General features: G+C 35.3%; 1 protein-coding gene across 1 annotated transcript in view; it reads right to left on the bottom strand.

The window, feature by feature from the left end:
* The window catches only part of LOC149806565 (maltase-glucoamylase-like), a 301187-nt gene that overhangs the window by 109625 nt on the left and 175204 nt on the right, over positions 1–16358 (bottom strand). The window contains exons 39-42 of the mRNA XM_089954697.1: positions 15741–15797; positions 9544–9674; positions 7581–7687; positions 3993–4042 (exon numbers count right to left, since the gene is read on the bottom strand). Of these exons, the coding sequence (XP_089810823.1) occupies positions 3993–4042; positions 7581–7687; positions 9544–9674; positions 15741–15797 (345 nt within the window). The remainder of the gene's footprint in view (positions 1–3992; positions 4043–7580; positions 7688–9543; positions 9675–15740; positions 15798–16358) is intronic.

Here is a 16358-nt window from a genome sequence, read left to right as displayed (position 1 = left end):
AGGCTGTTTGGGAGAAATTCGTACAGACTCATGGTCCTGAGATGGTCGTTTCTCTTGATGATATGGAGGAGTGGATTTGTGATGACAATGATTGCCCCACAGCCGAATACATGTCAGATGAAACTATAATTATTTCTATAGCGAACAAATTTGCAGCAGAAGACGATTCTAACTGGAGAAACACAAGTGTTGAAAGTGATGCAGACGCAGATGTTGCACCCCCACCCCTCTGCACAGGAAGCAATCAAATATTTTGATATTGCCGTAAGGTGGCTGGAGACCCAAAATGTTGACTACGTAAAGCTTATGCAGTTGAGAAATCTGAGGGATTTTGCTTGGCGGCAGAGAAACCAAGAGTAACACACACGCACAAAAATAACTGATTTTTTCAAAAAGTGAATTGATATTTGCCAAGCGTGGCACAAACGGCAAGTATTAACTTGTTCTAATTTACGTTGTTTTAAATTTGTAGACCAATTAAATATGTTAGTACTGATTAACCCTTGTTTTTATTGTTTTCCATTTTACTTCTATCACATTCAAATCTATTTAACTATCTATCGTTCAATCGACACTGTTTCTCGAAAAGAGTCGATCTTTTGTATATAAAAAAACGTCTAATTTGGATCAAACAATAAAACTAGAATGTATCCAATTCAACATAAAAATTAGTGACGTAGTACACAATGTGTGAAGTGGTACACATGTTAAGCGAACGGAAACCGCGTGGAATAATGTTTTGATTATCGCCTCAATATACTGTAATTTATCCTGAAATTAATGTTGTCCTATGAGGAAATAATAAAGTACACCGTTATGAAGAGATATTTATTAACAGTTAATCTCAGAACGATTAGAAAGTGAGTATTCAACAGTAAAATCTGCCTACCCCCCCCCCTTATTTCTCCGTTATGTCGTCAATCACTTTATTGGTTTTGGGCTCATTTTATAGGTCCCTCGATAACTCGCGCCTCACTTATAGTGCGGTCGATGTTTCTGGACCCCGATGTGCGCGAGTTATCGAGGGAGTGGTGTATCTGGAATACCATCTGGTTCAAACCCTCAAATTACTCTGCTCAATCAACTGACAAGCAGTGGTAATTGTCTCTGGCTGCATATCCTCCTCCAAAATAAAGTTAACAAGAAAGTCCTCAGATTCATTCATGGAGTTGAAAATTCTAGTTATTTGGAAAGATTATGAGGTCTGGTCTCTCAGGAACAGAAATATTAGCCTTTCATACCCACCTACCATCAAATATCTGGTAGAGGGTTTTATGCTCCCTTCATCACCAAACTAGCTTCTGCTGATGTACTCCACACACTCATTTCTTACCAATCTTGCTTCTGCTAATGCACTCCACACACTCATTTCTCACCAACCATGCTTTTGCTGATTTATTTCACACACACATTTCTCACCAAGCATTTTTTTACTGATGTACTCCACCCACTCCTTTCTCACCAAGCTTGGTTTTGCTGATGTTCTCTACCCACACCTTTCTCACCAAGGTATTGAAAGGCATTCTACATAAATCAAGGAGTTGCAGCTACAGCACTCCATGATTATAATGCAGTAGCTTGGATCCATATCCACTGATCATGTTATGTACGAAGATGCATTATAGCAAGAACTGCAGTTTGTATGGAATCACGAACAACAACATATACCAATATGCAGTATAGTGGGAATGATCAAACTTTGGTAAATAATGGTACTTTGAAAAATGAAATAAAGATATAACACTAATCTTCACAATGTTTCCTTTCAATCCATGTTGCAAATCAATGGTATGATTTGAGTCATGGGGTCCATAGTGGTACATTATATCCAGTATCGTTTTAGAATGAAGCACATCATAATGTGGGAGATATGTCTTGCTTCTTTTGAAATTATGCTTTGCATCATTGCAGATATAGCTTTGAATGCAGTCTACAATTTGTGTATTGTCCTAATGTTTGGTCTTCTTATCCCATATTTTCAATAAGTTGAATTTAATATATACTGTATGCATCCACTGTGTTCCTAGAATCCAATGAGCAGATATGAAAGTATCTTCAGCTCAACACTCTCTTCCCTTTAAATATAACATATACTGTGAGTCAGGCAGCAGCAGAAACAGTGACAACTGTTGTAAGGTATCTTTGTCCAATCCTGTGCTGCGTATGAGAACAGATTTAGTTCATTTCACTTCATCTGTTCTTTTGGGAACCAGCTTATCCATACTGACAACCTGGGCCTCAGAAGCTCACATTCTAAATACCAAATTATTATACAGTAAAAATATCTGTAGCTAAAAGCACATAAATCATTTTGGTGTGGTTCAGTGAGCATGTACAGCCCTGATGATAAGACAATGGGTGTTACAGTACCCATTCTTTGATACAATCATGGACCTTAGAAGGTAGCTAAACTGTCTGTCAATTCCTATGTGTTGTATAAGCATAATCTGGGAAATCTGAGCACAAAAAGCACAATCTATACATTACATGCAACAATTACAATCAACTTTGTGCAGAGCGATCAACACCAATATCACAATGTGCCCAGCCTGAATGTTGTATTACATTACTCTCATAATCTTTTTTAATTTTGTAAAGTGCTATTTATTTGTCCTTGTTTTGTTCTGATAGTTGAAAAAGATTACTCTCATCTCTTATTATTCAGTCATTTAAAATCCATGACTCATCAGTAAAGCCTGTTCTGCTTAACAGCTTGTGACCTATTTTTATAAGTAAAGACTGGTCCACAAATAATATTCTTAATTAATGGTAATATAATGAATCTGCAATATAAGGTTTCAAACTGAAGAAACTTGTATGTTTTCTGGGAAATCTGTTATGTACAGATGATAAAAACATAAAATATGACAATGTAATGATGTGTTCTGTATCTATGCATTTTGTGTAACCTTTGGACTGTATCTATATTGTGTACATCTTTGGATTCATGATGTAACTTTGCAGTGATCATCTATAAAAAAAGATATTATGTAGCCAAAGTTTTGTATAGATTCTATTTGAAAGATATTGAGCAATAAATAGGTGTATATCAGTTAAATTTAGCCTATACTGAACCTGTTGACAAGTTAGAGTGTCTTCTCATTGGCTTGTGAGGTCAGGTCGGTTCTTAGAAAAAATTGAATTATTTCCCTTTGGATGGGTCAGTCAAGTGGGGTATTGTGAAATGTCATGTAGTCAGAAAATTGTGTTTTAGGCCCATAAATGTGTGTCTATAAGGAAAGAACTTAGCAATTAATTCATTCCTATTTAGCATTCTAATTTCACATGTTCTTATGTTAATATCAGTCTGCAGAGTTATTAATGTTGTGTTTAGATATAATTTGAAAGGAGACATTTGGATTTTTGATTACAATTACAAAGTGCTCATTGGACTAAAATATTATTATTCTTGGACTATTATGACTTATTCAAAGGAGTTCTGAACAATGCCATTTTAATACATCAGGACTGTTCGCAGGCAAATATATTCTAGGATCTGGAATTCATTCAGAACATTCAATTTTTTGGGAGATTTAAAAATATGAGCTGGAGAGCAGGAAGGCAAAAATATAGTTTGAATTCTAGAACAATGATAATGTTGAATCATGGCCATGTTTAGATGTTATTTTGTTAACAATGTGTAAATTTATATGTTGGTGACTTATGGATGAAAAACTGTAAATTTTATGAAGCCAAACTGTGGAGTACATTCAGATGAGGATAAAAGTAGGAAAACTGACTTTGGTGATTTCCTAATATAGCACAAAGCTCTCATACCTTGTCAGTTGATAGTTATCTATAGTCTCATAAACCAGAAGAGTGACACAGTAATCAGTAAAAAGTATTTTATTCCTTACTTGTGACTGAAAACTTTATATAATTCAAAACAGGTAATTTTCACAAATATTCTTTATAATTCTGCAAAGTCCAGAATGGTTAATGTGTCTGATATTATGTACTTACAAATACTGATCTATGACAATTTCACTTACGCTTTGAAACTTGAATCTTGCAAAATAATAATTGCCCTTTTCGTATGTGTCTGAAATGATATAAATAATTAAAAGAACATCAATAAGCAATCATTTTAAATAACTGAGATGAGTTAAATCCCTGGCAATATGTCTAGGTTTCTGTACTAATCAAACTTTTGTTCATTCAACTTGAAAGTATATTATACAGGGCTAGAACATTTTTAAAAAATCACTGTTTGTCCCTGGACAGCCAGCTGTCAATCATGGTTTCCTAACAGATTTTTGCCCAAGAGTATCCTGCCTAAAGAAGTTTGATAAAAATTAGGTTGAGAAAACCTGACTTGTCATGCAAAATGGAAAAACATTTTCAGCTTCAGTGACCTTGACCTTGAACCCAGAAGTTCAATAATCAATAAGCATCTGCCTGAGGTATTTTAAGCTTTTCAAAGTTGGACTTTTGGTTGAGGTATTTTAAGTTACTGTATTGAAAATAATTAAATGATCAGGCAAAAATGACCTTATTAAAAAAGCATTTGACCTTGGAAATTCTTTAAGGCATTTCACTGTGCTGTCAATCTTGATGTTAAATAGTGGTAGACAATAGGCCACCAAGAGATACATCCATCTCCTGAGGATAGCTTTCAAAAGTGTGCTGCCAACCTTAATTATGAAATTTCTTTCTATCAAAAAATTGGTGATAATGTTAAGAATTCATTAGACACATGCTGAATTAAGTCTTTCACATGCTTTACTTTCATGTGACATCATTAGCTTTCTCCAAGTTGAAAAGGATGGTAACTATATGTTCTTTATTTTGGAAAGCTTCACTATTATTGCTTCATGTCTGTCCAGATGATATATTGCACCTCTCTGGAATCTGAATCCACAATGAATGTCTGATAGAAGTTTAATGGATTGGAGAGATCTGAGTAGTCTAAGATTTAACATCCATTCCATGGTTTTGCAAGTACAGCTTGTTAACAATATAAAACAATGGCTGGAAGGGTCCATTTGCTTGTTTCCAGGATTATTGACATTGCCTTTCTTCTCACTAAGACTGCAGGAAGTTGTCATTTCCCCAAATTTTACTGAAAATGTTTACCTTGTACTTAAAGCTGTGCAAGTATTTCAGAAGTTAATATTGGATATCATCTGGTCTGACTGAAGTGTCATGGACTTGATGAAAGATCATAACTCTCTGAGAGGGAAACGTTTATTGCAATCTTCAGCATTAGCAGATTTCGAAATTTACAAGAACCTTTTCTTTAAATTTACATGGTGGAACTTTTCAAAATAATTCTTTTGTGAGGAGTTTTTTGAAAATGCTTAAGCCAATGTGTTTAAGATTTCTAGTACATTTTTGTCCATTTCATCAGATTTCTTTATTGTTTAATACAGCTAGGTTTATTTCTGAAAATCATTTTTTACATCATATTCCATATGGATTTAAAAAGAGAGGTGAGAATTCAACCCAGAGACATATGATCTCCTTGCTTTTCTCTTTCTAATGGTAGGATGAGCTTTAGCTTGGTATCTATGGCATTTATTTAGCTTGGTATCTATGGCATTTATTCAGATTTTCAGTTGATGGACTGGTACTCAAATAATTAAGGACTTTTTCAATTCTCTGATGGCATCTTTGCATGTAGCGGGATATAATGAAATGGGAAATGGATGAGCTAAATGAGATGGTAGCATACAACAATGTGTAGTCATGCCCTATCTAATACTATTCTAATGTTATTGCCTTCTTCTGAGGTGTCTGCTCTTCTACAGCATTGTTTGGTTGCTTTAGTGTCTGAGCACTATTTTTCTACAGTGTCACCTGGTAGCTATAGTTTATGAGTACTTATTTTCTATTATGTCATCTAGTGGCTTTGGTGTCTGAACACTGTTCTTCAGTTTTGTCTGGTGATTATAGTGTCTGAGCACTGTTCTTCAGTGTTGTCTGGTGGTTATACCTTCTGAACACTATTATTCAGTGTTGTCTGGTGTCTGTAGTGTCTAAGCACTATTTTTCTACAGTGTCATCTGGTGGCTATAGTGTTTGAACACTGTTGTTCTACAGTGTTTTCTGGTGGCAATAGTGTCAGAGCACTATTTTTCTACAGTATTGTCTGGATGCTATAGTGTCTCAGTGCTTCTTTTCAGTGCTGTCTGGTGGATAGTGTCTGAACACTTCTTTTCAGTGTGGATAGTGCCTCTGAACATTTCTTTTCAGTGCTGTCTGGTAGATAGTGTCTGAACACTTCTTTTCAGTTATGTCTGATGGATAGTGTCTGAACACTTCTTTTCAGTGCTGTCTGGTAGATAGTGTCTGAATACTTCTTTTCAGTGATATCTGATGGATAGTGTCTGAACAATTCTTTTCAGTTATGTCTGATGGATAGTGTCTGAACACATCTTTTCACTACTGTCTGATGGATAGTGTCTGCACACATATTTTCAGTGCTGTCCAGTGGCAATAGTGTCTGAGCACTATTTTTCTACACTATTGTCTGGATGCTATAGCATCTGAGTGGTTCATTTCAGTGCTATATGGTGGATAGTGTCTGAGCACTTCTTTTCAGTGATGTCTGGTGGATATTGTCTGAACACTTCTTTTCAGTGTGGATAGTGTCTGAACACTTCTTTTCATTGATGGCTGGTGGACAGTGTCTGAACACTTCTTTTCATTGATGGCTGGTGGATTGTCTGAACATTTCTTTTCAGTGCTGTTTGGTGGATAGGGTCTGAGCATTTCTTTTCAGTGATATCTGGTGGATAGTGTCTGAACACCTCTTTTCAGTTATGCCTGATGGATAGTGTCTGAACACTTCTTTTCACTGCTGTCTGGTGGACAGTGTCTGAACACATATTTTCAGTGCTGTCTGGTGGATAGTGTCTAGCACTATTTTTTTACAGTATTGTCTGGATGCTATAGTGTCTGAGTGGTTATTTTCACTGCTACATGGTGGATAGTGTCTGATCACTTTTTTCAGTGCAGTGTGGATAGTAGCTGAACACTTCTTTTCAGTGATGTCTGGTGGACAGTGTCTTAACACTTCTTTTCAGTGCTGTCTGCTAGATAGTGTCTGAACACTTCTTTTCAGTGATGTCTGGTGGATTGTGTCTGAACACTTCTTTTCAGTGATGTCTGATGGATAGTGTCTGAACACTTCTTTTCAGTGTTGTCTGGTAGATAGTGTCTGAATACTTCTTTACAGTGATGTCTGGTGGATAGTGTCTGAACACTTCTTTTCAGTGCTGTCTGGTGGATTGTGTCTGATCACTTCTTTTCAGTGATGTCTGGTGGATAGTGTCTGAACACTTCTTTTTAGTGTTGTCTGGTGGAATGTGTCTGAGCACTATACCCCATCAGACAACACCGAAAGAGAACAGTTACCTTAGGAAAAGGCAATAATAGAGATAGTACTTCAAATAATTTAATCTGATGTCATCTGAGATCAGGGCATGGCAGTAGTTTAAGGTCAAAAGGAAGGTATAGTACCCTGGAATCAAGAGGAAATGCATACTGTCCTGAAACAAACAAATATTAGCAAATCAGAGAATGTATGATGCGAGAGAGTATGAAAATGGCATCAGCACTTCTCTAAGACAGTTTACCAATTGAATCTCCATCATCCCAGAATAAATGTCCATCAGCAACCATTCCTCTGCCAGTGTTCTCTGAATCTTCTAAGGCAACCAGAAGCTTGAATGGATTCTTTCGACTAAAAGTGCATCAAGAAAAATTAGACACATGTACTGCTCACCACCTTCAACTTTCGTATTCCTATCAGTATTCTACTTAAAAAATACAGATAAATAAATTCATATTGCTTGAAACAATCTTTAACTCTCTTCTTTTTTTATTTATTTTTTGTGTTCCTTTTTATTTTTTTTATGTGCATGACTTGACATTTTTTGGGAGGGATCTAAAATTAGGACTGTAACTATAAGAAGATGACTGTAACTATAAGAAAGATGACTGTAACTATAAGAAGGGGCCTCATGTGGCAAAGTGGTCTAAAGCACTCTCTATTACGGATCACTGCCATCTCACCTCTGTCTGTGTGGGTTCGAGTCTCGGATTCGGCCAATGTGGGTATGTGAGAAAGCTTGCCAGTAGCTTCTCATGGGTGGGTGGTTCTTTCTGGGGTTTTCCCAGATTTTCCCAGGTTCTTCCTCCACCATTAATAATGGCCGCCATGTATAGCCTATCATGTGCTGAAAAATGACGTTAAACCTTACAACAGCAACAACAACAACAACTATTAGAAAGATGACTGTAACTATAAAAAAGATGACTGTAACTATAAGATGACTGCAACTATAAGAAAGAAGACTGTAACTATAAGAAGATGACTGCAACTATAAGAAAGATGACTGTTACTATAAGAAAGATGCCTAGATAGTGGATTAATCTCCAAACTTATTATCATAAAAACTTAAAACATTTTGTGCTCAAATCTCTTTCAACAGTATCCATAGGGAAAATTCACGACTCCTGAAATAAAACTGCAAAACATCTAAAGAGTAGGATAAGTTCATGGCATATTTAATAAAGTTTCATGAAGGTTCTTTTTGTATTCATATCATTACAATACTAATGTTAGGAATAAATGTAAAATACAAAAATAGTTTAGAGTGTTGTCAAAGTGAATATTATCACAGTTGGTAATGTGGCTGCCAGCATTCAGTTCTAATCCCATATTGGGAGTATTTTTCAATTATAATCTTCATCTGTTTAAAACCAATTAAAAATTAATGACATCATTAATTATTAAATGAAACTTGATATTTACTGTTACTGGACCAAAGAGCAAGTCTGTATATTTTTTCCCAATGAGTTGATATAAAAAGAGCTAGATTTTGCATTGGTTTCACATCAGTGAATACCCTGTTTTATGTAATTTTGTTCACAACACCCCTACATTATTCTTGTAACATACCTTAGTATTGTAATATACCTCAGTATTGTAACATACTTCAGAATAAGGTGAACTTATTTATAATGTAAAACCCTTTTCTGGTCTCCAAGAAAAACATTAGAATGATGGAACAATGTAGTACCATATATACTCACTTTAAAGTTGGTCAAACTACAAATAACGTAGAGACTGATCTGCCATTACATAAAGTGCCAGCTGCTCAGGGTCTATATTGTTTGTTCTAATGATTACTCCTAACAAACTGCATTAATCTACCACTGCCAGTGCAATATGCAATGGCAAATATGGGTATGTGCAGTTCTATGCAGTCAGATGCAGTTCTATGCTTATTCCATTTCATATTTAACAAACGAGATGTAGATCTTACCAATAAAGCATTGCTACCAAAAGTAAGTGATATCTAATTATTATGGAAGAGTCCATGCGATATATACTGTTTATGGAAGAGTTCTTGTGATATCTAATGATTATGCAGGAGTCCTTGTGATATTACATGATTATGGAAGAGTCCTTGTGATAGTTAACAATTATGTAGGAGTCCTTATGATATCTGATGATTATGCAGGAGTTCTTGTGAGATCTAATGATTATGGAAGAGTCTGTGTGATATCTAACAATTATAGAAGACTCCTTACCTAAACTCTGTATTGTTGGCAGGGGCCTGAAGTGGTAAGATGTAGCCTCCTCTCACATGGAGAGGGATTTGAGTGTCTGAAGTAATGGCTATCTTGTGGAAGGTTCCTTGCTCACTGATTTCAACAACTCCCTATTTTGTACAAATAAAAAAACAAAAAAATACTCATTACTACTTTCAATTTGGTTGATATAAATTATGTGAGAATATTGAAATATAAGAATAGCAAATATCTTCATTCTTGCATAAATGTGACAACCTTGGTGGCACAGTGGTTAAGGCAATGGACTCATCATCACAAGGATGCATGTTTGATTCCAACCATAGATTAGCCCAGATCAGTTAGCATGGTATTTCCCAAGACACTTTACTCAACTCACTTTGGTATAATATACGCTTCAGAGTTATTTGCCACAAAACTCTAAACCAAAAATGTATGTATGTATGTATGCATGCATGTGTTATGAGTTGTTTGCCACAAAACACTAAACCAAACATGTGTGTATGTATGTATGTATGTGTGTACATATGTAAGTACATATGTATGTATGTAAAATCAACTATTTATGCAAAGGATAATGTATTATATGGGCCATATTTTGTGCTCTTTTAAATTTTGCTTATATAATGTTACAAGTCTCACTAAAAGAAAATTAATATTCACACATGTCTAACTTGTCCTATCCAAGGAAGAAAGATTTTATTAAAGTTATGACATTAACATTCCAGGTAAGAAAGTTTTTATTAAAGTTTGTTTCTTTCCGTTTGGCATTAACATTCCAAGTAAGAAAGTTTTTATTAAAGTTTGTTTCTTTCCTTTTGGCATTAACATTCCATGTAAGAAAGTTTTTACTAAAGTTTGTTTCTTTCCTTGTGACATTAACATTCCAAGTAAGAAAGTTTTTATTAAAGTTTGTTTCTTTCCTTGTGACATTAACATTAGGAAAGTAACTCTGCTGTATCTGAATCCATCTCTCAATGAAAAACATCTTTCTGCCTATACATTGTGTACATGAAGGGAAATAACTCTTATAGATTACTTCCCACTGACTCTGCCGGGAGGCCATTCACATACATACCATATTAAGCTTGAGTAAAACTAACAGCAGAATGGAAGGGATTGATAGTAATTTGATCAAGTAGTATGCTCAAAAAAAAATAATTCACTGTAAATTTTCCTTCCCTGTTGATTACATTACCTGATCATGTTAACATTAGGAGAATAAGGAGGAAATGTATGTTAATCCAACGTCTACTCATATCACCTTGTATGAGTATGATGACTGCTCTAAAGAATCGATGATCTTCAAACATGAAGGCAGCACAACCAAAGATTATGCATTTAAACTATTGTGTAGGAGATCTCTGTAGGGTCCCCTGCCTGACAAATGCATTACATTCAAATGTTTCCCGACAAATCCATAAAAACTGTAAGGCCATGCGTGGGACTGAGGTTGTGCTGTCATGAACAGGGTATGGTAACTGTCTGTGCAGCTACCTATAACCTGACAAAATTCAACACTTTCCTTTGCAAAGTCATAACAAGATTCAACACTCTCCTTTGAAAGACCATGTCCCAATGATTAAAAAACCAAATGGCTAAGAAATATGAGGATCAGGTTTACATCTCAGGAACTTCCAGCTCAAGGTGAACTTAACTTGGAGTAGTATTGGAGAGCAATCAGCAGCCATAACAACCCAGCCACAGGAAAGCTTAAGTCTGAACTTCCTTGGAGACTGAACATGGTTGTTTTTAATGTCAACCTTCCCGTCAACAAGGAGATGACAGAGACTTTCTTCGACACTCTACCATGGCAGCAAGATGCTGCATCCAACATGTGTGGCTCAAATGTCCAAAATGGAAGTTTCACTTGCTAAATGTGTAAACAGGTCAGCCAAACAGCTGCACATGTTGATTAGCAGCCAAGTCTGTGATATAGTACTGGATTTGCGCTAGCCTTCAAAAACAAATTGTATTTCGACACACCTTGTGTCACAGGCACAATGGTCATCATGCACGGTGGTGGTTGTGGTGGTGATGGTGGTTGAGGGTCTTGTACTTAGTAGGCTGCCAAAAGGATGGAAAATTCTCCTTAGTATCTCCCCATTCACCCTCTGACATCTGAGATGACAAAGCTTGCTGAATAAGGCATCACATAATTAAAGGCAGCTCCAACCAAGTATGGGGATGATCACTTGTAATGGCTTCCAGAAGTAACCATCACCAACATCACCATTTTGTCAATCTTCACAGAGGTGACTGTGGGGTTCACATCACTGATCTCCCATAATGCTAGCTAGAAATTCCAAAGTCAGATGGATACTCAAAATGACCTTATGTAATGATTTGGAAGAAGACCTCTTTTTCACAACTGCTGTTTCTTTTGTTTCTTCAAGAAGCTGAAAGATATCCACTCTGCCCACAGAGCACAAACACTGCATGGGTGCAATGATGAGCATTTTGTACATGCCAGGCACATCTCATGTGCAATGATGAGCATTTTGTACATGCCAGGCACATCTCATGTGCAGTGATAAGCATTTTGTACATACCAGGCACATCTCATATGCAGTGATGAGCATTTTGTACATGCCAGCACATCTCATGTGCAATGATGAGCATTTTGTACATGCCAGCACATCTCATGTGCAATGATGAGCATTTTGTACATGCCAGGCACATCTCATGTGCAATGATGAGCATTTTGTACATGCCAGGTACATCTCATGTGCAATGATGAGCATTTTGTACATACCATGCACATCTCATGATTATACTCTGCAACTTTAAAGTGTATGCATTATTTAAGAACAGACAAGGTGCATCCAAAATATATACAAAGGATTTTCAATAACCTGTATACAAAAAGGCATAAATGAACTGCAGTGTTCGTTGCACAAATTCAGAATACAGCTTGTGACTCTTACTGGTCAGTATCACATGGATAATAAGAAAAGGCATAAATTTCAATAAATTTTTGATGAAAAATTCACAATTGGTGAATACTCAAGGTATATCAACCACTTGACTGGCTAAATCATCCAAACATTTTGCTGGATTGTCTTAAAACAATCAGAAAAAAACTGTTTTTCATTGGCACTGTTTACAGTTTTGAATGAAAGCTTCAACAGGTAAACTCCAGGATACAGGTGGGCAGCTAGCAGAGGCAAAGAAAGGTAATCTGTAAGAGTTATTTCCTTTCATATGTATGATCTATAAATGGAATGGGCTGGATTGGAAGGTAGAGGAGTGCCTTTTATGGAAAAATGATGCATCTAGGGAAGTCTATAGGACACCTGAAGGATTCATGGTACAAATTATATGGACAAATTGAAACCAGTCTAGAAATGGATGAACATCAAATAGAATATATATTGATTTTGAAGGCTGTGATTAGTTGATAACAAGAATTAAACTTTAGTGAAAGGAATCCTTTGAGAGTTTATCCCATTTATGACTGATACAGATTTGGTTTTCTGTACACACAAGCTTGAATCAAGAATGGGTCTATACTGAGAAATATAGGTCTGATCATGAACTTCAGAAATTTAAAGTCATTAAATATTTAACTCATTAACCCCTGGTGCTGTGTTTACGCATCAGGAAGTAGTAGCCTACTGCTGAGCTCTATATCATCAAAGTCATGCGAGAGTGAAATAGCGAATGAAAAACGGTGTTTCTATCACAACTAGGTATTAGGTTAATGGGAAATCTCTTTTGGAAGTCAATGTATTAGGATGTATTCAGAAATAGCCCCCAAAATGTGTTTCCTACTCACATTTCAGGCAAAAATGACAAAAACTTCCAGGGGTTAATGAGTTAATGGGTGCATTTTGATGATGTCACCAGATCTGAGTATTCCTTGTGTACTGAATAACTTGTGCATCGACATTGCACATAAATTACAAATTTGGCAATACCTTGACAATTTGTAAAAAAGTTCCAAAATCTTTGTTAACTCGTTAACCCCTGGTGCCGTGTTTATGCATCAGGAGGTAGTAGCCTACTGCTGAGCTCTGTAGTGTCAAGGTCATGTATGATATACTAATGTGGGTGGTATTGTAGAAAGATAAAGAGATGCAGCTCTACAATGATACCAAATAATCTGGATGTTCTAGCTGTGCTACAAAATACAGAGGAAAAAACCAAATATTTTGGACCCGATTTTTTCCACCCAAAATTCGCTCATGGTTGGAATCAAACATTGTGTCTGGATTTTAGACTTTTTGGCCTCAGATCTAAGACAGACCAGTCTTAACTGCACACAGACAGGCAAACCTTTGCAAAAAGTAGGATAAGATGGGCATTTGGAATAAAGAGTGGTCTAAACACTAAAATGACGGGTCTATTTAGCAAAAAAATAAAAATAAAATAAAACCCTCCAACTTTAACCCTTCTGCTCACGTGAGAGTGAAATAGCCAATGAAAAACAGTGTTTTTAACATAACTATGTATTAGGTTAATGGGAAATCTCTTGAAAGTTGATTTATTAGGATGTATTCAGAAATAGCTCCCAAAATGTCTTTCCTACTAACATTTCAGGTGAAAATGACAAAAGCTGCAGGGGTTTAAATGAGTTAATATAATGGTATTTCAACAGGTTTACAATGAGAACTACATAAGTACTGCGAGTCCTCAAAAAGCAAGACTGATTTGATTATCAAAATGAGAAAAATGCTGAAGACAAAAGAAACTTTGCATACTGTGTTACTACTGCTGAACATCTGCATAGATGCCATTGTCAAATAAACTTTTGCTGAGTGCATTGCAAAGAACTCCACTCATTAAACTTTTTAAACAGACAAATGATAATGGTGAAACCAAATTCAGGTTTTAGTTTGGTTTAACCTTTAATTGCAAAGCAATGCACGCAACATGAAATGGAGTATTGTAAATTGCAAGAGACAGATCATGGTAGCTGACCAGGTTGATCTGATTGTAGGATTCAACCCCACACTGAGCCACCATGGTTAGAGTAAAGTTAGGGGAAGGGGCAATCAGGGGATATAACTCTTCTTAATCAATAAGTCTCAATTTTTTGTTGAGTTAGTTATACAAGATATATTTTAAAGTTAGTCCATACTATACAAGATATATTTTAAAGTTAGTCCATACTATACAAGATATATTTTAAAGTTAGTCCATAATATACAAGATATATTTTAAAGTTAGTCCATAATATTACAAGATAAATTTTAAAGTTAGTCCATAATATTACAAGATATGCTTTAAACAGTTTTGGAGTTTGTCTCTGGAAATTAAAGTGTGGAAAATGAACATATGCAAGGATAAACAAATGGACAAAGACAATGAAAATATTAAAACCTGAGTAAAAGGTCCATTTGAACCAAAAATCTTATACATATAGCATGTTTTACAGAGATTCTTGAACAGTTTTGGAGCTATACAGCAAAAACAAAAGTGTGAATGATGGATGAACAGATAAACTGATGTCAATTTAAACAGTTTTGGAGTTTTGCAACAGAAACAAAACTGGATGTATGGATGGGTGGATAGACAAATAGACAAATATATTACAAAAATTGAAGAATTATGCACAGCAAAAATGTGCATATGGACTACGTGTCTAATGTGTTCCTACTTGCAAAGAGCTATCTTGAATAATTTGGGATTTATCCACCTGAAACAAAAGTGTGATGGATGGGATTACAGACATTTGGAACCCATTTATACTCCCCCCATTTCAACTTTATTGGGCAATGAATATTCACATGAAATTAAGGTACACTTAAATGTGTGATATTTTAGAGCACAGTGAAATACCGAGTCCCACTATTCCAGTCAAAATTTGATGATTCAACTATTCCCATGTGACATAAACTTACTTTGTAGAAGCTATACCATTCTCATGTCACATACATTTACAGTGTTGAAATTATACCATTCTGATGTCACAAAATCTTACACTGTGAACTTATACTATTCTTACAGCACATAAACTTACAGTGTATAAATGATACTATTCTCAGATCACATAAATTTACAGTGCAGAGGTTATGCTATATTATCATGTCACATACACTTATACCATTCTTATAGAATATAAACTTACAGTGAAGAAGTTTTACCATATTCTCAATTCACATAAACTTACAGTGCAGAAGTTATGCCATTCTCATTTCACATAAACTTCCAGTGTAGAAGTTATACCATATTTTCATGCCATAAAAACTTACAGTGTAGAAGTTATACCATCGTCCTCTTGGTAAGTAGTAACTCAAACTTGTCTGTCCCTGTAAACACAGAAAATAAAATTTAAACTGAGCATCTTACACAAAAACTTGTCAATAAAAGTACAGTCCTCAAACACCAATTAAAACATTTTAACAAAGGTACAGTCCTCAAACACGAAATAAATCTCTTTAATATAAGTATAATCCTCAAAAACCAAGAAAATGTTTTCATAAAAGTACAGTCCTCAAACACCAAGTAAAACTTTAACAAGGTACAGTCCTCAAACACCAAGTAAATCTTTTTAATATAAGTATAATCCTCAAACACCAAGTAAAACCTTTAATAAAAGTAGTCCTCAAACACCAAGTAAAACATTTTAACAAGGTACAGTCCTCAAACACCAAGTAAATCTTTTTAATATAAGTATAATCCTCAAACACCAAGTAAAACCTTTAATAAAAGTACAGTCCTCAAACACCAAGAAACTTTTTCATAAAAGTAGTCCTCAAACACCAAGAAAAAAAAAACTTTTTAATAAAAGTAGTCTTTTTAATAAAAGTACAGTCTTCAAACACCAAGTAAAATTTTATAATAAAGTTGCAGTCCTTGAACTCCAAGTA

This window comes from Sinohyriopsis cumingii, chromosome 1 (assembly GCF_028554795.1).
Source record: "Sinohyriopsis cumingii isolate HCF-2022 chromosome 1, ASM2855479v2, whole genome shotgun sequence".
Lineage (NCBI taxonomy): Eukaryota > Metazoa > Mollusca > Bivalvia > Unionida > Unionidae > Sinohyriopsis > Sinohyriopsis cumingii.
This window is presented reverse-complemented; position numbering and strand designations above follow the sequence as displayed.